The sequence below is a fragment of the Doryrhamphus excisus genome, chromosome 17 (genome assembly GCF_030265055.1).
Source record: "Doryrhamphus excisus isolate RoL2022-K1 chromosome 17, RoL_Dexc_1.0, whole genome shotgun sequence".
In the NCBI taxonomy this organism is placed as follows: Eukaryota; Metazoa; Chordata; class Actinopteri; order Syngnathiformes; family Syngnathidae; genus Doryrhamphus; species Doryrhamphus excisus.
In genome coordinates, this window is record NC_080482.1 from 10,732,744 (window position 1) to 10,752,314 (window position 19,571).

The following is a 19,571-nucleotide window of genomic DNA, read 5'->3' on the forward strand; positions in this document are numbered from 1 at the left end:
CTATTATTTTTCTTTTGTTTTTTTCTATCTATCGTATTGATTATTCTCATTTACGTCAGTTTCAAACTGGATATAAACCAGTCACAAACGTGTAATCTTCACACCATCATGGATATTACAATTATTGGAAACGTTTTACAATGTTTGGCAAGCTGCTAGCTAGTAATGATTTAAACGTAATAATTTGTAAAAGCGCTAGAAATGGCCTCGAAATTTAGAATAAGAGTAATCATAATGTTTACTGTTTTTGGGTAGCTGCTTGCCGCCAGCGATTATAATGAATTAATAATGGAAAAAAGAGCAAAAATAGTTGTAAAGGACAATACACACACTATTGGCACATATACTATGATGCTATGTGATTTATACATAGCAGTCCCAAAAATGCAAAAAAAAAATGGAGTCTGAATACCGATATCATTATTATGAGAAAACTTTTCATGGCAGGTGATTGACTCATTGATAAGAAAAGTACACGTTTGTATGGACTAATGGTTTCTATTCGGTGTGCCTAATGTTATGACCGGACACACTTGTATTATTGAATTTTCTTGATCATTTAAACTCAGTACCTTGCACAACACATTGTTTTGACTGTTTACATGTGAGAAACCAAGACATGAAAACAAGGAAAAAAGGTAAAAATGAGTGTTGTCAAGCACATTTTTAAGGATTAAGGGTTTAATCGACTTACTCGAATACTAGTGTTACGGTTTTGTCATCTGTATGAAGCCAATAGGTGCTTCCAGTGTGTAGTCTCTCACAACAAAGAATGTTCTAGTAGTGTTTTCTTCCAGGCATGGGCCCCATTTACCTTCACACACCACTCAGATTCATGCAGGGAACTGTTTGTGCCAAATCCCTCTTGACACGGGGGTCTTTGTGGAGTCCCGGCATTCATGTGCAGATAGGACAGGCCCCCATCACCCCCGCCTGCAAACGTATACAAGCATACCTCACAGTAATTCCACCTTTCTCCTGAGGTGAAAGGTCGCTGTTGATCGGCACGGGACAATATTTCTTAGCTGGAGAATGCTGAAATGTGGATACGGGAGGTCAAGGGTCATGGTCTATTTCTAGTGCATACTAAATTACCTGAAAATAAATAAATAAATAAATCCTACAATGTAAATAGTACATATTATATTTAATCACAGTGTACTTACCCACTCATGTACTACACTACTTTACTTCAAAATACCCAAATATTCTAATTTCTGATCTGTTTGATCCCCGCTAGTTTCATTAATTCATTCATTTTCTACCGCTTTTTCCTCACGAGGGTCGCGGGGGTGCTGGAGCCTATCCCAGCTGTCTTCGGGCGAGAGGCGGGGTACACCCTGGACTGGTCACCAGCCAATCACAGGGCACATATAGACAAACAACCATTCACACTCACATTCATACCTATGGACAATTTGGAGTCGCCAATTAACCTAGCATGTTTTTGGAATGTGGGAGGAACCCAGCTAGTTTATTACTTTTTATTTATTTTTGTTTTGTTTGTTTTTTTGCTACTGATATTGGTTTAATATTGGTTTAATTTAATAGCCTTTACTGCTACAGTGGAACCTCTATGTGGTTGAACACAAACTATACATTATATCTATTTTTCCCATTGCAAATAATGGACACCCAATTAATCTGTTCCAGGGTCAAAGCTTCGCTATAATAAAAACTTTTTAAACTTTATTAACAATTTTATAAGTGACATTTATATAGTTTTAGCTGTCTTACAAATGTAAAAAGTATTAAGCTCGCCATATTGTACTAGCATTACAGATGCTACAGCATTGCTACATTAGTTCTGTGGTTAGGATCACATTTTGTAGTTGCTTTGCCATCATTGTTATCTTTCGGAGACATTGCCTAAAAATAAGCCTTAAGTCGTGTTTTTTTGGTTGAACTCAGAACTGTAAGACTTTAGAGGTTCCACTGTGTATGCTTGTTCAAGTTTGCTCACGCCGCCATTAGATAAATGCTCTGCCTCTATTCACTAAACCACAGTATCTCCAAAAGTCAGAGTGCGTGGTCTACCAAAGCAAGGTCTCTACTTCGCGCCAAGAACGGCTGTGGCTGTGGGCAACCTCCCGATGTAGTTTTTTTTTAACCCCACAGCTCCATCTACCTCCGCATGTGCTTCAAAACATTGGTTTCGCTACTCAGTTGCCAGCTACTGCTTGTCAGACATTTCCAAAACGGTGCAAAAGTGTGAGCTTCTGGGCGCATCCACATCAGAGTGGCTAGTACAGATGTTGTCCTCCCTGGGTGGAAGTCTTGGGGTGGACTTTTTACACTTGGCAGCCTCACCGAGGACCTCCAGCAGGTGCACTAGAGCGAGTCTTAACTCTCGGCAGCGCAGGGCGTACAGCAGGGGGTTGACAGCGGAATTTAGAAGGCAGAGGGTACTGCAGAAGGCGAAGGCCCTTTGCTGGGTGTGAGTCAGGACCACGGCGACGTCGGCCAGCATGAAGGAGAGCGCAGGAAGCCAGCAGCACACCAGCGTGAGCAGGATCAGGCCGAAGGTACGCGCCAGGCGGATGTCCATCCTCATACGAGCGTGGCCTGCGTGGAGAACAGTCATGGAGGATTCATGGCGGTGGGCCTTCCACAGGATGAGAGCGTAAGCTCCCAGGATGAGAGCCAGGAGGACCAGGGTGAAGCTGGTCCAGCAGACTAGGTAGCCCTGGCTGATGTAGGGAAAGAGGCGGGAGCAGGGCGACGCAAGCCCGGTGGGACACCTCCAGCCCATCAGCGGTAAGGAGGAGATGAAGATAGTGGCACTCCAGAGAGCGAGTAGCCCCATGAGGGCTCGACGGCGGGTCAGCAGCACTTTGTAGCCGGAGGGCCGGTGGATGCACAGGTAGCGGTCAACGGCGGTCAGCAGCAGGCTGCCCACCGAGTTAGTGAAGGCCATGGTCACGCCGCCCAGCTTGAAGAGGTAGGCGGTGGGGCCGTCACTTCGGCGGAAGAGGTGGAAGTCCAGGAAGCTGGTGGTGAAGAAGCAGCTGGCGAAGACGTCAGCCAGAGCCAGGTTGCCAATGAAAAGGTAGGAGGGTCGGTGGCGCAACGAAGCCGTGGCGACGATCACGCCCAGGATGAGAGCGTTCTCTAGCAGCGTTACGGGACCCGCCAGGAAACAGATGGAGCCAATGGCCGTCTTCTCCGCATCCAGTAGGACCATGTAGCATTCCAAGTTCTCGCATGACCTGTTGACTGAAGAACATCTTTCATCACAAGACACTCATTCAAGTCATCTCTACAGATGACCCCTTACCCACTGGAGCGGACATGTTCTCTTCTAATCCTGGGGACGTTGGAATCTCCCATTCCTCCATTTTAGCAAACATACGAATGTGTTTTTGGAACTCTTTGGGATACAACAAAGAAATATGTTAGTCATGTTATTTATGTGGCCTGTTAGCTGGATCACAACAAGACCAACTGCCACCTGGAAAAATGAGCCGAAAACACTTTTCGCCAGATAAATCTTTAACATTGTGAAACAAAACAGCTTTGGAATTATTGTTTCAACTCGTGTACAGTAGATGACGACTTCAAGGCTGGCACAAAACCTCTGGAATGTTCCAACATGGCTGCGCATAAGATCACCAATTTCCCATTCTTTTAATAACAACTGTGCTTAACTTACTTTTACACTTGTATAATAGTTAAAAATATTCAAATGTGTACTGTTAATAAAGGTTCTATAGTGGGAAAAGCCTGACCATTGAATTGACTATTTTCTAACAAACCTCATCGACGCAATGACCGGCTTTCACCTTGAGATTTCCACTCAGAGGCAAATTAAGAGCGGCCACTTCCTGCGAAGGGAGGGAGAGGGAGGGAAAAAAGCAGCAAGAACAATAAGGAGGTAAATCTGATTACATGTGCCGTCTCTTTTTCTGCCTGTGTCAATATTGAACATACACCTTTAACAGGAAGCTTTGACATTTTTAAATGCAAGATGGAAAGTCATTTGGAGCTCAGAGCATACAGATGATGATCATTACAGCTCAGATTGAGGAGATAGAGCCTTGCAGAGTGAGGCTATAAACAAACAAAGCCATGACGTGGCTCAATTTTTGAACATTTCTTAATGTCTTTAAAATATTATTTATACGATTTAGATTCACTATATCACGACACTCAATTCCCTACTTGTCTTTTGACTCTATCGTTCTTTGTTTTGCAGGGGCTAGCCAGAAGCGATTCCTAGCTAAAACAATGAAAAACGCTGCCACCGTGTGGACGTAGGAGGTACTGTAACTCAACTGTACAACCTATCGATGGGGTGAAGGTCAGAGCCAACAATATGCAATCAATAGATTAAAAGTTTGACGTAAGAGGATTTGACTAGAGTAAATGATGGTGATTAATGGGAGTGGGTAGGGAATCATATTTTAGAAGCAATTATAAATATGAGCCTACTATATACGTATATATTGCAGGAACCCCTAATGACGCTACAATAATAAATTAAAACAAAAAGAATCTAAAATGTAATATGAAAATATAAATAATTGTAAAATACCTGGGTACAATAAATCAAAGTACAATGTATGTACAGTAAGTTCACACATCTATATGTATATTTACAGTATATATATGTATATATATTTGTGTTTGTAGCCATTATTATATTAAGAAGAATCTCTATGGCTTCCAATAATATCCCTCCACTGAAGATCTGAAGAGTTTTTGGCTGATAATTGCTGAAAAATTCACATCTTCAATAAAGAAGTGCCATTACATATAGGAAATGTTTTTTTTTTATTACTAATTTCCTTTTTAAAAATGGAGGACATTTTTCCTTTTCACTGCTCAAATATTATGTTGCAACAACCCGTTGAGTCACAGTCGCGCCATTTCGACATTTCAACAACTATTAGGGCAAAGCGCAGATGATAGTGGGGGGGTTGGATGTCCAAAAATTATGAAGACGAAGGCTATCTTTTCCTTTCACGACAGGATATCATAAGGGGCTTACCTGTCGTTGTTTCTTTGACTGAAGCTGTGGTCCACAAGCAGTGATGATGAGCAAATAAGAAGGATGACAACTGTGGCGACTGGAGAGAGATAAGAAGGGAGGGAGAGAGACAGGGAGGGAGGGAGTGAATGATGATGAAGATGAGAGGGTGAAATAACATGGGATGGGTGCTCGATCCCCACTGGCTGGCTTGCAGGTCGAAATGAAGCATTGTCATTGTAAAAACATAACCAGATGTAAACCCATGCATGTGGGGTCATGTATTGTACCTACTTTGATCTGTTTATATACTGGACATAACATTAGTTACACTTACTAATAATGCCTTTAAATTAAAAAGACAACACCAAGAAAAAGGAATGATGTAATATTGGATTCTTTGCTCTCATGCAGATTGGGGTTTAAAGCAAATATTATATCAAAGCAATAACTACAATAAGGATATTATTCATTCATTCATTTTCTACCGCTTTTCCTCACGAGGGTTGCGGGGGGTGCTGGAGCCTATCCCAGCCGTCTTTGGGCGAGAGGCGAGGTACACCCTGGACTGGTCGCCAGCCAATCACAGGGCACATATAAACAAACAACCATTCACACTCACATTCATACCTATGGACAATTTGGAGTCACCAATTAACCTAGCATGTTTTTGGAATGTGGGAGGAAACCGGAGTACCCGGAGAAAACCCACGCATGCACGGGGAGAACATGCAAACTCCACACAGAGATGGCTGAGGGTGGAATTGAACCATGGTCTCCTAGCTGTGAGGTCTGCGCGCTAACCACTTGTCCGCCGTGCAGCCCACCCCTAATTAGAATATTTATAAAAACGTCAAACGTCACATGCAAACTCCACACAGAGATGGCCGAGGGTGGAATTGAACCCCACAGCAGGTTAATGCATCACATAAATCAACTACTACTACTACTACTCAATATAATATAAACATAACATCATGTAAACTGTTATTTGCAAGTGCCTGCAAGGTATGCTGGGTAGTCTAGCTGCAACAAAAATAGGAACTATGAACAATAAACCACTGGCTATCTGCAGTATGCTAATGTCCCTCCTTCACTGATGACCTACTCAATATATTTTGCAATCAAGCAAAAATGAAATGTTGGGAGAGAGGGGACAACAAGCTACCAAGCATGCCTTGCGACGGGACTATATGAGTAAGGAATTTTGGCATGGTCATTGTTTAACATTGTTTTGTGTTTACAGTGAAATGTTTTGTCGATTATGGTTTGTTATCCTTAATGCTTCCAAACAAGTAAATGGTAGCTCAATTTGAACAGTTGAATGTACCAGGAATGGAACATAGAACTACATATAACAATAGCACAAATATAACAAAGTACACGTGCTAATGATGTCAATATGGATTATGTCTTATTAGTGCAGCCACATGTTTCGCCCACATATTTCCATGACTGTTTTCCATTCATTCTCCTCAAGGATCTCACACACACACATCACACATATAGTGTACAGTGGTGTGAAAAAATGTTTGGCCCCTTCCCGATTTCTTACTTTTTTCACGTTTGTCAGACTTAAAATGTTTCAGATCATCAAACAAATTTAAATGTTAGTCAATGACAACACAACTGAATACAAAATGTTTTTCTTCAGCCATTCACAGGTGGACTTACTGGTGTGTTTTGGATCATTGTCCTGCTGCGGAACCCAAGTTGGTTTCTGATTGAGGTCACAAACAGATGAGCGGACATTCTCCTTCAGGATACTTTGGTCGACAGCCGAAATCTTCATTCCATTTATTGCAGCATGTCTTCCAGGTCCTGAAACAGCAAGACAGTCCCAGACCATTACACTACCACCACCATATTTTACTGTTGGTATGATGTTCTTTTTCTGAAAGTGGTCTTACTTTTACGCCAGATGTAATAGCTGACCTTAACTGAGGGAAGTGAGGCCTGCAGTTGTTTGGATGTGGGGTCTTTTGTGACCTCTTGAATGAATGGTCGCTGTGCTCTTGGGGTAATTTTGGTTAGCCGACCATTCCCTGTGAAGGTTCACTACTATTCCATGGTTTTGCAATTTGTGGAAAATGACAAAAACATGCAATCAAAATAAGAAATCAGGTAAGGAGCAAACCCTTTTTCACATCACTATATGCATACTATGTATCAAATGACTGAATGTAAACAAAGTCACACCAGATGTTTTTAGTGATATATAAGTGGCTTTAAGGGATAAAAACATGAGACAGAAAATGTGATTAAGTGCAAGCAGGCCGGCTTTCAATAAGATTTGAGTTTGACCAGTTCACACTATGCAGTGCAGCACAGCAGAGCCAAGCCCAATGGAACGAGGCCTGAGGGTCCGGCTAACATCATGTGGGTTACAATCATGTGACAACAACCGAATTAAAGCAAAAAAGGCTTTTTCATGAACACTGACCTCCAAAAACACTGTATTAAATACATGCTAAACCAGTAGTTTGCGGTGTCAGCAATAAATGTGTCATTTCCGGCCCTTTATATTGAGTTGTGGTCTCCTATAGAGAAGCTACAAACAATAACCCGCACAGAAAGCTTTCTAGGTTTTCAAGAATCTGCACCTATTCCAGCTGTATTTCCATGGATTTCCAAAAGGGTCTGTTTTAATTTATTCCACCCACGGCTCTCCTGCGGCACACCCACTACACTGTGATTGGTCCCACGCAGCTCCTACAGTTAACAGCTTGTACAGCTTCTACCCTGGCACGCCCATATAAGGAATTCTGACTCACTGTGACGTCACAGAGAGTCGGTGTTAGAAAAAACTGTCTGAAATCTAGCATTCACTATATTTATCACTTTCACTATATGCGTTACATTAACACCCAGTTTGGACTCTTAGGAAAACAATCAGACTGCACTTCCGGAATAACAAACAAAAAACAGACTGTGTACATATATTTATACTGTATATTCTGTATATTTTATATTTTTCATTCTTTTTTAATAGATGTGTCTGCACCTACTTCACCAAAACAAATTCCTAGTATGTGTTTGATCATACCTGGCAATAAACCCTTTTCTTATTCTGATTCTGATTCTGATTCTGATTTAGAGCCATCCCAAACTTCTTTCAGGGCTCACTTCCAAATGCGCAAACGTCATTATCTGAAATTTTGGCATCGTTTAACATGATAAAACAACATTCTAACTACATTTAGAATGATGGCCTCCCTGCATTGGTTGCCTGTTCGCTTTAGGATTGATTTTAAGATTTTATTGTTTGTTTTTAAGGCGTTGAATGGGCTGGCCCCCAAATAAATCTCGGACCTCATACAAATTTACTCTCCAAGCGCGGTCACTGAGGTCCGAGGGCCAGCTCCAACTTGTGGTGCCCAAGACGAGACTTAAGACCAGGGGAGACCGAGCCTTTTCTGTGGTTGGCCCCAAGCTATGGAACTCTCTCCCCTCCCAAGTAAAAAAGGCCTCCAACATCGAAAGCTTTAAGTCTCATCTTAAAACCCACTTTAATTCTCTGGCTTTTAACTCGGGAGTGAGTCGTATGGTCCTGTGTCTTTTAGTTCTTTCTTATTATTCTTTCTTATTATTCTTATCCTATTGTAATCGTAACGTTTCTTATTATTATTTTATTCTTCTCCCAAAATGATCACGATTTTGAGGGCCTTAACATGCCCGAAAACTCACCAAATTTGGCGAGCGCATCAGGTCTGGCGAAAAATTTTATATTTTATAGGTTTCAAATATAATGTTCAAAAATTGGCTCTCTAGTTTTAATTGGTTTTATTGTTTTATACTTTTATTGCTTTGCTTCTTGTTTTTAATATTTTAATATCTATTTTACTATTTTATTTCTTAAATGATCTTTTAGTTTTGGATTATTACTTTTATTTTACTAGTCTGTGCATCACTTTGGAAACTCTGTTTATAAAATGTGCTATATATTTAGAGATTTATAGGTCAGAAAAGTGGAAAAAGCATAATAGATAGAATCAAACCCAGGTCTTCCTGATCACCTGACTGTGTGGCCAACATGCTAACCTCTCGGCCACCATGTGGCCAGTTATACTCAAAAAATAAATCACAAAATTAATTGAGGAAGCACTGTGTCTCAACATGTGTGAAACTGCCCTCCCCCCGCGCCCTTTACTTAGCGTGGGTGTGTTCCGCATTACTTTATTGTAATGAAGTCCTACTGCTCACTTGTGCTCAACAACAGGAAATGTTGAGCGTTGAGTGAAACTGTTCAGTTTAGCGTGTCTTGTTTTCATTTTTGTCCTCCCACTAGCCTGCTACAGTTCAGGCCCACTATCAGTGTCATGTTTACACCATCAAATATGGCGACGTGGCCTCCAACTGCGGTCTGCGTGACCTCCACAAGCTCTGACATACTTTCCTTACATAGTTGACTTGTCATCGACACCACCCACCTCCTTTCCAGTGTTACTCCGAGGGAGTGTCCTTCCATGGCCTCCAGCTGGTCTGCTGTTGTTGTTGCAACTTCTTAAAGTCCTCTTAAAGAGAATACGACAGTGGACTCGCTTATGGGTCATTGATCCAGTAGTTTTGGACTCTTCACTGCAAACACACACACCAAGGTCATACTATCAGTTTTGGAACAATCATGACCTAACCCTAATCCTAACGTGTGTGTGTGTGTTTTATTTTTATCATACTCTGAGCTTTTTTCTAACAGTTTGGTGACTTTATTTGGTAGCATTAAATGGTTGAACTAGTACAAACTTGTCTCGGGAAGAGTGGGAAAAGTATCACTATAGTGATAGCTCTCACAACACACTATCGATACAGCCATATACCTAATTGCTGTTGGCTGTTTAAGACTAAAAACATAAGTATTGTTCTGAAAGTGGACGATTTTGAGTGGACAAAGCTGACTTTTCTGCCAACAATGCAGTAGCAATTGTAACTTTTTACAGGGTTGGTTCGACTGTTGCTGTATTGACTTTATCAGTCAGGTCAGGCACTGTTTTTTTTTATTACTTCTGTTCGTGCTAAACCTAACACTGTTTTGCTCCACAGGATGTTGAAGTCCAATTGAACATGTTCAGAAGCAATAGGTCCCAAACATAAAACAACACCCCTGCACCCACAATGGAGTTCCCATTTGTTCCGACAGTTTGACGTTGCACTTCTTGGAATGTGAGTTTTTTAACGACTATAACATGTGGCAGGGTGCAGATAATAGGAATGGGAATATAAAAATGGTATTAGGACCTAAAATCATGCTGTAAAGCCAGTCATTGTTTTGTTTATCATGATGGAAGAGGGGGATGGGCAAAGGGTCTTATTTCAGCCTGTTGCAAATGTAAGGACAAAGAATTGCAATGACAAACATCAAATTGAATGTTATGTCGTCAGCAAAGCGGTGAATTGCGTGTTTATATTCTGCAAAGGATTGACATTACATAACTTCTAATCCACCTCTTATTGTGGACACGTAGCTTCAGTAAGCATTGCTTGCTATTGCGTTTAAATTGGTAATAAACGTCATGAAAAAGCGGAAAGTAATTGGAGAATCGACATGTGTTTGTGTGTATGTTTCTGTGTTTTTTTTTCAATGAGGAACGAAGCATTTCGCCACAAAGGAAGGCAAGTCGGCCACTGACGTCACCAGTCTGGCAACAGACTTGAACGCGTCTGGCATGCTTGTCGCCGATTGGTCGGAGCTGTTCCAGCTTGCGATGTGATTGGTGGGAGGTAGGGCTGCCGAGGGCTACATAGGTCTACCGAGGAGGACATTTTGTTGCAATTCAGACGCAGTTGTTGGAGAGAGGAGTGGCTCATATCGTTATCTTTTTACCCACAAATGCTTTTCAGGTGTATGTGTGGGAATATACAGCACTGCGCTTCCCTTTTAACATCAACCGAGGGATTCTTAACCATTTCCATCGTGACCCAGACGAAAGGCTTAAATAACCAAGCCTGAAGAAGTCGGTAAGAAAGACTTAAAATCGCCGTTTTTTGTTTTCCTAAACAGCTAAATAATATTGAGCCAGAATAGAAATTTACCGAGCTGGTATCGTTGTTGCTAAATAATGACGCGCAATTATGCAAATATGTACTCGCGACAGTCAAAACAACTTTCCGGACAATGGGAGCGAAACTGCGTCATCTTGCGCATCACGGAAGTCGCTTATTACGTGTTTATATGTTATTATTTACAAGCTGAATGTCATTTTAGGTCCTCGGCTTCGCGGAGTATCGTGCGCCGAGGTGAATTCATGTTCAGCTCGGCTCCACGACCAAACGACGCCCATTGGCACCCAACAACAAGCACCCCGACGGGACAAAAGCTGCCAGGACCACGTAGGAGAAGACCACCGAAAAACCTGAGGCCACTTGGAGGCGAGAGACTGAAGGCGACGACGACGAAGAAAGGGGCTCTTTTCCCGGTTGTGGCAACAAAGAGGTGAGTCGAGGTTGTTTTTGTCGTCGGGGATTGAGAGTCGATTGGGGGATGGGCGGCACTAGCCGCTTCCTTCTGCACGTAGCTCGGGTGCTGCGGTCTGCGCATGCGTTACATTTACTGCCGACCCTCTTTTTTTTAAACAAGAGCGCCCAACAAAATATCGACAAAATGTATTTGCTTAAAGATGGTAAACATTAATATACAATTTTCCATACTTTTACATTACTTGCTTTTCTAACAAATTGAATTTTCACTCTGTTGTATAGTGGATGGTGTTAGTGTTTACCTGAATACAGTTGCCCTTTAAAGGTCAAGTTGATAACTCCAGAGCAACAGAATTTACTACATTAATAATAATAATTTGAGCAAAGAGCTCAAACAATGCACCAAAATGAGCCGTTTTAAGAAGCAGTGCAACCACCACCTAAAGACATGCCAGACCACTTACTGTAGTTGCCGATGTCGGTACATGCGCAAGTTATATCGAGTAAATAAGTGTTCGGGTGTATACACACCTGTTCCGTTTTTGTAGGTGACATCCAATTTGGTAGCATCATGGGAGGTGGAGGCGGAGAGAGACTCGACATTCCAGGCCCCCATCATGAGCGACCCAAGAAGAAGAATCAGCTGGGTCGGGCCAAGCCCAGAAATCGCGACCAGAATGGTGCAGCAGTAGCCGAAACCACAACAGGGGGCGCCGGCGTCCTCCACCAGCACAGCCACCGCAGGAACGATAAGGGTGCCGTCTACCACAGGTCTTCAGAGGCCGACAAGAACACGGCCGTCCGATTTGCCGTTGCCGCCTACGACCAGAACTGGGAGGGGACGGTGTCCCACCTCAACACGCTCCTGAGCGCCCAGGGCAGTCCCAGCTACGCCGGGCCCAAGTTTAGCGAGCCACCCTCGCCCAGTGTGTTGCCTAAGCCCCCTAGTCATTGGGTGTCCTTCCCCATTAGGGGGTGTGACAACAGGGAGATGATGGCCTTCCAGCTCAAGAGCCTCTTAAAGGTACAGGCTTGATGGTGCGGCTTTGTTTGAGGGCATCCACCCACCAGGAACACCTCTGTGCTGTAATACTCTTTAGAATGGACCCTTGGGTGAGGAGATAACATGAGGCTCATTTTTTTTAGATCTAAATGATGTGATATTACAGTTCTGCTGCCTTGCTGGTTGGTGATGCCGTCAGATGAGTCGACTTTATGGCGGTGACCCGGATACCCTTTCTTTGCGTTAAGATGCGTTTTTGTTCTTTTTATTTTGGCTATTGAAACAGATTAGGTGCACTTATTTTTTCTCTTTTAAGTGCAGTTACCCACCATCACCTTTTATAGTCCACTTCTGTGGACACACACTTTAAGTCTCCATGGTCACATGTAAGAATGCAGGTATTAACAGTCATATTTGCACCATATTCCAAAATAAGAGCCTAATGTTCTTATTAGGAAAATTTTAGATGCTCAAACTGCAATTCTGCAGGGAAATCATGAACAGATTCTTTTAATAGAATAGGTGAAATATGGGGTAAGGTCAAAGTTTAAACCTCAACCGACATGGCACAGGGACCCGAGCCTGTCTGCTCATGTTTTTTTATTGCGCTGTGCGCACATGCACTATAGAAAGATATTTCACATACAATGTACAGCAAAATTAGTCTTTGCATCAACCCATCCTCTTGAGCAGTGGGCAGCCATCATGTGACACCCGGGGACCAGATGTGGGTTTTAGGTCAGCATCTTGGTCATTGAGCATTTATGTGGGTAAAGTGTCTTGCCCAAGGACACAACAGTGACTGGGATGAAGGAAGCGGAATTCAAATTACCTTTTGGTTACTGAATGCCCGCCTTACCCCGAGCCACGCCGTCCCATATCTATAGGAGCCGAGCTGGTCTGAGGCCCACACACTTATAATGGTCCTCTAGTGTTGTTTGCTGGATGTGTGTGTTACCAAAGCAAATGTTTTTGACTGGGTTGTCACAGCTTCTTGTAGCACCTCAGTCTTGAATCAAAACTTGCGCAGCTTTAAAATGCGGAAGAGGATCACAGTTTAGATTTACATACACTGTGGTCCTGTTGGCTGCACAAGTTTTTTTTAAAGACAATTGAGGAAGCTGTGTGTGTGATAAGGCAAGTGTCAGGTTTCTCCTGTGTTTACAAAAAAAGATGCCATCATGAAGTCAGGAGATGTGCCACTCACTGCCTGTTTAGCCTATTTTGCACTGCAGGCACTTGTGTTCATAAGTTACAGGCCACCATACTGTTGAATCAACAGATGCGTAATAGACTATCTTCATTTTTTTATGTTAAAGTCATATCTCAGCAGATGAGCCAGTTTGTTTGCTTTCCCTGTGCAGAATTGGAGCTGTTTTATAGCCAGACTAAAGACGACAAAGCACCGTTGTTGGATCATGTCTTTTAGGAGCCATGTAAATAACATGTATAGAGTTCTTGTAGCATATTGTACATTTGCAGGCCCACTTTGAGGTTTGCCCAACAAAAGTATTTTTAGTAATAACACTGAATGTATGAGATGTGCTAAGGACATGTCTTGACTTCAATGCTGAAGAATATTTTTGTTAAAAAAAAGGAAAAAACTGCCTAATAGCATTTGCCAGTACCCCTGCACTGAAATCTTTCGGGAGATCTTGCACATTTTATATTATTTTGTATGGTATGCAGTGCAGGGAGATGTTGCGATGTGCAAAGAACATGAACTTGCATGAATTAAATGCGGCAATTTGAATATGGGTAACTTGCTAATGCACCACTTTGATTTCTGAATGGACTTGTAAGCTTTTGAGTTGTTGTGCCTAAGTTGAAGACCCCTTTCAGAAAGTACATTTGGCCGGATTTTTTTTTTTTAATTGCCCTAATCTGCTGTTCTTCCGCCAGCAGATTTGTGTTTTCTACGTGTCTGCCATAATTGTTCAGTGCATAGTGGTGCATTGCCAAGTCTCGTTCATGCTAAATTAACTTTAATATAATTGGCTTTCAATTTGTCCCCACTGACAATGTCATCTTATGTGAAAAAAATGCCCTCTTAAAATTTGTAACCATTGATTTTAAAAACAATATGAATGTGATGCACTCTGGATTTGAGAAACTAAATTTTACACAAAAGAAAAAAATAAAATCCCTTCCCCTTCCCCCTAAACATGTTTGATTGTCTTGATTCATAAACTTGACTGAATGTATTTTTAATTGTCTGCATAGAACAGTTGAGTATATTTCCTCCACTGCTTAGAGAGGCGGGTTATACCCCCAGACTGGTCGCCAGACAATCTCCGTGAAGTGAGTTTGCAGAGGTCAATTCTTTATTGAATAGCTGAGTACATGTACTTGATTATACAACACAGAAAAAGCTACATCAGCAACGGTTGACTGTTGAAGGATTAATGTCTACATCCCCTCTTAACACTGTTAAGGGCACAGTGGTAGCGATAACATGAAAATAGTTTTTCAACCAAACTGCATGAATCATACAAAACAGGTGTCAGCCTAATGTGATTAAGAAGTGTAAACTGAGACTAGAACTTGTTCAAACGAGAAATTTAATCCTAACTTCAAATATCTGGGAGGTTGGAGCAGCTTACCGACCTCCTGACTTGCATTCCGCCCAGGACCGAGAGCGCGAAGGTGAGCGAGACACAGATCTGGACAGGGACCGTGATGGGGATCGTCCAGACGCGCGCTTGTGGGCGCTGGGACTGGGGTGGATCTCTTCGGACGGAGTGTGGGACCTGGACCGGCTCTTTTTGCCCTTGTGCCTCAACTTGGAGGGTGTGGGAGATGGTGAACGGGATGCCGATCGGTTCCGGGAGCTCGTCTCGTGCTGGGTCCTGTGGCGGTCATGTGTGGTGCTCCTGTGCCTGGTGACCACATGAGAACATACAGAAAACCATTGGCAACATTTTAGCTTGTCCCAACATGACTGAGTTTTCTGATTGGTTGTAACTGTCTTGGATTGAGGGGTAGCAGCACCACCTGCTGGAACGAGGACATTTATTGACTTGAGCAGCTGTGTGCTTACCTGTCATTTTCACGGCTTCTGCTGCGCCTGTGTCGGCTGTACGATCGTGATCTGAAGCAGGAACAGGAAGACGAACACCAGGGGTGACAAAATGAATGAATATAACAAGAAAGGGCATATTAAAGCAGGTGAACAACGTACTCTCTCGGGCTGTCGGACCTCCGGCGAGGTCGGCGTTCATAGGAAGGGCTGCGGGACCTGCGGCGGTCGTAGCTGCGGCTCCGTGAGCGTCTGCGGCGGTCATCGTCATAGAAACTGCGTGGGGAATGTCGCTCCTTGGATTTCATCTGGTTGGGAGCTTGAGAGCCAATGCAATATGTTAAACAACATTCTAGAACTTTGGTACAGTTGAACCTCTGAGGCCGAAAGTCAAGGAAGTTAAAAAAAAAAAGTAAAAAAAATGTTAGGGGGCGGCACGGCGGTCCAGTGGTAAGCGCGCAGGCCTCACAGCTAGGAGACCAGGGTTCGATTCCACCCTCGGCCATCTCTGTGTGGAGTTTGCATGTTCTCCCCGTGCATGCGTGGGCTTTCTCCGGGTACTCAGGTTTCCTCCCACATTCCAAAAACATGCTAGGTTAATTGGCGACTCCAAATTGTACATAGGTATGAATGTGAGTGTGAATGGTTGTTTGTCTATATGTGCCCTGTGATTGGCTGGCGACCAGTCCAGGGTGTACCCCGCCTCTCGCCCAAAGACAGCTGGGATAGGCTCCAGCATCCCCGCAACCCTCGTGAGGAAAAGCGGTAGAAAATGAATGAAAAAATGTTAGGATTAAATGTTAGGATTCTGACTACTCTGATACAAGCATGAAAAAGAGTTGTCATACCTATGCATCACACAAGTGTAAAGTTTAGTCTAAGCTTTGTTAATGATAACTAGTATGCTGACGCTCTATGTCATACAACATCATGTCAAAAAATGTGAACTATCCCTTTAACTCCTTTCCACGAGGCTTTTTTCGGAACAGGTGTCACAAAATGACAGTGGAAAAAGTGAAACAGAATGACTTCTGTGATGCAAGTACACAAGTACATGGCAATGCTCTTTAAATGCTAAATATTTCCATCTGCAATTGAGATCGAGTCCTGAACTGCGTGGTTAGCCTATCAAGGATTCCAGTGAGTACTTCAAAAACGGCGGTGATGCTCTTACTCTTGCGGTCTCCCTGGGCGAACTGGATCTCGATCTGACGCCCGCACACCCATTTGCGGTCCAGGTTGTGGAGGGCGTCCTCGGCGTCGCGGACGTCTTCGAACGTGCCGACGTGTGTTAAGGCTTTTTGTTTTTGCAGCATTATTAGAACAGACACACACACACACAGCAGCAGCAAAACAATCACAGCAGGCTAGCTGTCGCTATCCATCACTATTGGTGTGTGGATCAATATTACAATACATAACAAATTTGTGATTGGTGGACAAGACATATCGATTGTGATCAGATTAGAGGAGGATACGTAAAGTTTGTCTGGTTACCTTTAACACTCTTGACCTTTGACCTTGAGCTTGCTCTTTAATGCCTTGGCAGACGAAGTCGCCGCTTGTCTTTGGCCAATAAACACTTTGCTTTTCCTCCCTTTGGCTGTCTCCTCTGTGCATCTTCATGCTTTTGCTCTGTGCGTTCTAGCACTTCTGGTCTTTGGCTTCAATCTACTCTCGACTATTTTCTGTTTCTTTCTTTCTTTGGGGAGAGAGGGGGACGGGCAGAACTCCAGAACTGTATCTTTACCATTCTGAGGCAACAACAGAAGAAATAGTAGTTAGCAGTGAGCGTCCTCAAGATGGAAGAACACATCAGAAAAATATAAATATGGACATGGGGGGGAAAAAAAGAATAAAGGATATTGAATGTAAGCAAATCCTCTTGGCCGCCGCGTATAGAAGTCAAGTGGAATGTAGACGTCTACAATAGGCCCGTAACGACCAAACTCACGGCGTAAATCTTCTGGCCTAAAGTGTCATGAAATAAGCACATTTATTGTGGTGGCTAGCATGGCCACCTTGGAGCCTACAATCTATGTGTGTGTGTTTGAATTCACACAACCAGTCAAGTGTTAAATGTTTCAATAGAAGCTGGAATGAAACACCACACATCCACAGCAAGCTAGGAAAAAAATGTCAGTTTAGATGAAATTGCACTGAATACCAATCAAAAAGCTTTGTTAATTGTTATATACATTGCCTGGAAGTACTTAACTACTTAATTTGCATCATTCCGAATTTATATTTATATGCATGCTAACTCTCTGAACTTTTGCATGCTAGGCTAGTTGCACATGGGCTAAGTTCACACTGCAGGGTATGATGCACAATTTTGATTTTTTTGTTTAAATCTGATTTTTAAATGTGGTCCTCACATTAATACACAAATGCAACATGTTAATATGAACTCAAAGCGCCTGAAAAGTGACACGCATGCACAAAGCACAATGTTTACGCTCAAAAACGCCGGAAAGTGCGAGCGATGTTGTGCTTTGTGCATGCAAGATACCACTGTTTTCATTTCCGAGCTGATACTGGGTAATATTTTAGGCTGGTATCGGCGATACTGGTGCGATTCTATGTGCAACTTCACCTAATGTGATTGTTACATTTCAAAAAGTAGTGTACAGTATTTTTGTAATCATAGCATAAGGAATGAAAGCCATCATAGTAATTTATTGATGTATTTGATTTAGAGTATAACCAAGCTCAGAAAAAAAAACAAAGGACACGATCATAAAGCTGACGTATCAAAAGTATCACTATTTTGATTTCATAATCAACTTTAGAGCCCGAAGGTGAGGGTATCGAATTATCAATATTTCAGCAATCAATCAACTCATTACTAGTGTGCTCTCCTTAAGGCGTTTGTGGCGTTTGTGCAAGGATTTTTTTTAATCCAATTTTTGCACAATAAAACCAGCCTTTTCATGACTGCCTACATCAGTGAGCAGTTTTTAAAGTCTCCGTAAGCAGGGCAATGCACGCCTCTCAGTAGAGGTCGAGTATATGGCACCTGACCGTTCATACTGCAGTATACGTACATATTGGATTTATAACCACACATGAATCAGGCCTGAGGCGCATTTAAAGAGATAAAATCAAAATTGACCTGCAGTGTGAACATAACCGAAAACACCACAGACCAAAACATTTCATGTAGAATTTGTGTCAAAGTTAAATTCCGCAACTTAATTATCACAGTTATAAGTTCTCACAAGGTAAAATAGTACTTAAAAAATATTAAATCTATGCAGTTGTTAGTTTTCTCAAATTTACATTATTCTCATAAAATAACAATGGGAAAATATTACAGTATATTATAATTCAGTATAAACAGTATAGTTAATTTGTATATACAGCATGTATATGAACACATCCAAACAATATTCCTACAATAATCATTAATAAAATATTTTCGTAAATTGACTTATTTACCATTACAAATGTCTATTTTAAATCTACCCTCGCCTGACCGAAAACAGGAAACGTATCAACATTCCATAATAAAAGCACTACGATATCCTCTGTATGAAAGGGAAATTATAGTTATTCAACGTTCGTGTTATGACTACAAAGTACACATTTATGATTAATAACTGCGATAAATTAACTTATATACTGCAACAGCGACGTATTCTATTTCTAGAACTTTCCAAAGCGTTCTACAACAAAGGTAAACGCAGCTGCTGGCGCTTAGCTTAACTGCGTGAAGAGACATCAATGCTTTCTTTGTTATAATGTATTTGAAGTTTCGTTAGTCCTCTCAGTTGACAAAAACATTATTTTGAGCGTCAGCCCGAATGAAAAACAACAACATTGAAAGCATTAATGTCTTTTATCACTTGGCTTAGCTAAAGCAGCGCTAGCACACTTATGGCTAAAGCATGCTTATGCTAACAAGCACTTCAGCGAGGCCGTACCTGGACTCGTCGGAGATATTCCGCACAAAGAGAGAGGAGTTTGGCGGCCGCAGGTACCTCGTCATTGTTAGCGACAATTAGTTGGCGACCTGTTGGACAAACGTGTTTTTAGATCGTCCTGTTGTCGACTGCAGTTAGTCCTTGCCTTGGCTAGCAGGCTAACAGGCTACGTGGCTGGGTAAGGTGATCTGCGCATGCTCAATGTAGCCTTGGACATGCACTTTTGTCAACTTTTCAGTA

At 42.2% G+C, this 19,571-nt stretch overlaps 3 protein-coding genes across 12 annotated transcripts; 1 reads left to right on the forward strand and 2 right to left on the reverse strand.

Moving 5' to 3' along the window:
* Nucleotides 1-663: 663 nt before the first annotated feature.
* On the reverse strand, nucleotides 664-11,460 carry cnr2 (cannabinoid receptor 2). 8 transcript variants are annotated; one of them, XM_058053797.1, is made up of 6 exons: nucleotides 9,400-11,460; nucleotides 6,905-7,030; nucleotides 6,644-6,790; nucleotides 4,991-5,069; nucleotides 3,278-3,370; nucleotides 664-3,209 (listed from the first exon to the last, which is right to left on the reverse strand). In XM_058053797.1, the coding sequence occupies exons 5-6, from the start codon at nucleotides 3,328-3,330 to the stop codon at nucleotides 2,174-2,176; spliced, it is 1,089 nt and encodes a 362-aa protein (XP_057909780.1). In that variant the 5' UTR covers nucleotides 3,331-3,370; nucleotides 4,991-5,069; nucleotides 6,644-6,790; nucleotides 6,905-7,030; nucleotides 9,400-11,460; the 3' UTR covers nucleotides 664-2,173. The 8 variants fall into 8 exon arrangements, with proteins under 8 accessions (XP_057909780.1, XP_057909775.1, XP_057909776.1 ...); XM_058053792.1 differs by having other exon boundaries at nucleotides 664-3,216; nucleotides 9,400-11,459; XM_058053793.1 differs by having other exon boundaries at nucleotides 664-3,216; nucleotides 6,880-7,030; nucleotides 9,400-11,459.
* Nucleotides 10,728-14,550, forward strand: pnrc2 (proline-rich nuclear receptor coactivator 2). Its single transcript, XM_058053804.1, has 3 exons — nucleotides 10,728-10,924; nucleotides 11,172-11,399; nucleotides 11,932-14,550. The coding sequence occupies exon 3, from the start codon at nucleotides 11,955-11,957 to the stop codon at nucleotides 12,417-12,419; it is 465 nt and encodes a 154-aa protein (XP_057909787.1). The 5' UTR covers nucleotides 10,728-10,924; nucleotides 11,172-11,399; nucleotides 11,932-11,954; the 3' UTR covers nucleotides 12,420-14,550.
* On the reverse strand, nucleotides 12,629-19,547 carry srsf10a (serine and arginine rich splicing factor 10a). 3 transcript variants are annotated; one of them, XM_058053802.1, is made up of 7 exons: nucleotides 19,332-19,450; nucleotides 17,360-17,376; nucleotides 16,884-17,159; nucleotides 16,580-16,675; nucleotides 15,568-15,724; nucleotides 15,427-15,477; nucleotides 12,629-15,265 (listed from the first exon to the last, which is right to left on the reverse strand). In XM_058053802.1, the coding sequence occupies exons 3-7, from the start codon at nucleotides 17,029-17,031 to the stop codon at nucleotides 14,986-14,988; spliced, it is 732 nt and encodes a 243-aa protein (XP_057909785.1). In that variant the 5' UTR covers nucleotides 17,032-17,159; nucleotides 17,360-17,376; nucleotides 19,332-19,450; the 3' UTR covers nucleotides 12,629-14,985. The 3 variants fall into 3 exon arrangements, with proteins under 3 accessions (XP_057909785.1, XP_057909782.1, XP_057909783.1); XM_058053799.1 differs by lacking the exon at nucleotides 16,884-17,159 and having other exon boundaries at nucleotides 16,580-16,683; nucleotides 17,272-17,376; nucleotides 19,332-19,547; XM_058053800.1 differs by lacking the exon at nucleotides 17,360-17,376 and having other exon boundaries at nucleotides 19,332-19,500.
* Nucleotides 19,548-19,571: the final 24 nt, after the last annotated feature.

Excerpts from the sequence above, each read along its gene's own strand:
- cnr2 (XM_058053791.1), bottom strand. The coding sequence starts at position 5,240 with ATGCATGGGTTTACATCTGGTTATGTTTTTACAATGACAATGCTTCAT. Across the intron at positions 3,371-4,990 it reads AGTCAAAGAAACAACGACAG|AGTTCCAAAAACACATTCGT; the intron begins GTAAGCCCCTTA and ends TGTATCCCAAAG. Across the intron at positions 3,217-3,277 it reads GAACATGTCCGCTCCAGTGG|TCAACAGGTCATGCGAGAAC; the intron begins GTAAGGGGTCAT and ends GATGTTCTTCAG.
- pnrc2 (XM_058053804.1), top strand. The coding sequence starts at position 11,955 with ATGGGAGGTGGAGGCGGAGAGAGACTCGACATTCCAGGCCCCCATCAT.
- srsf10a (XM_058053799.1), bottom strand. The coding sequence starts at position 19,396 with ATGACGAGGTACCTGCGGCCGCCAAACTCCTCTCTCTTTGTGCGGAAT. Across the intron at positions 16,684-17,271 it reads AGAGGATTTGCTTACATTCA|GTTCGAAGACGTCCGCGACG; the intron begins ATATCCTTTATT and ends ACACGTCGGCAC. Across the intron at positions 15,478-15,567 it reads AGGTCCGACAGCCCGAGAGA|ATCACGATCGTACAGCCGAC; the intron begins GTACGTTGTTCA and ends TTCCTGCTTCAG.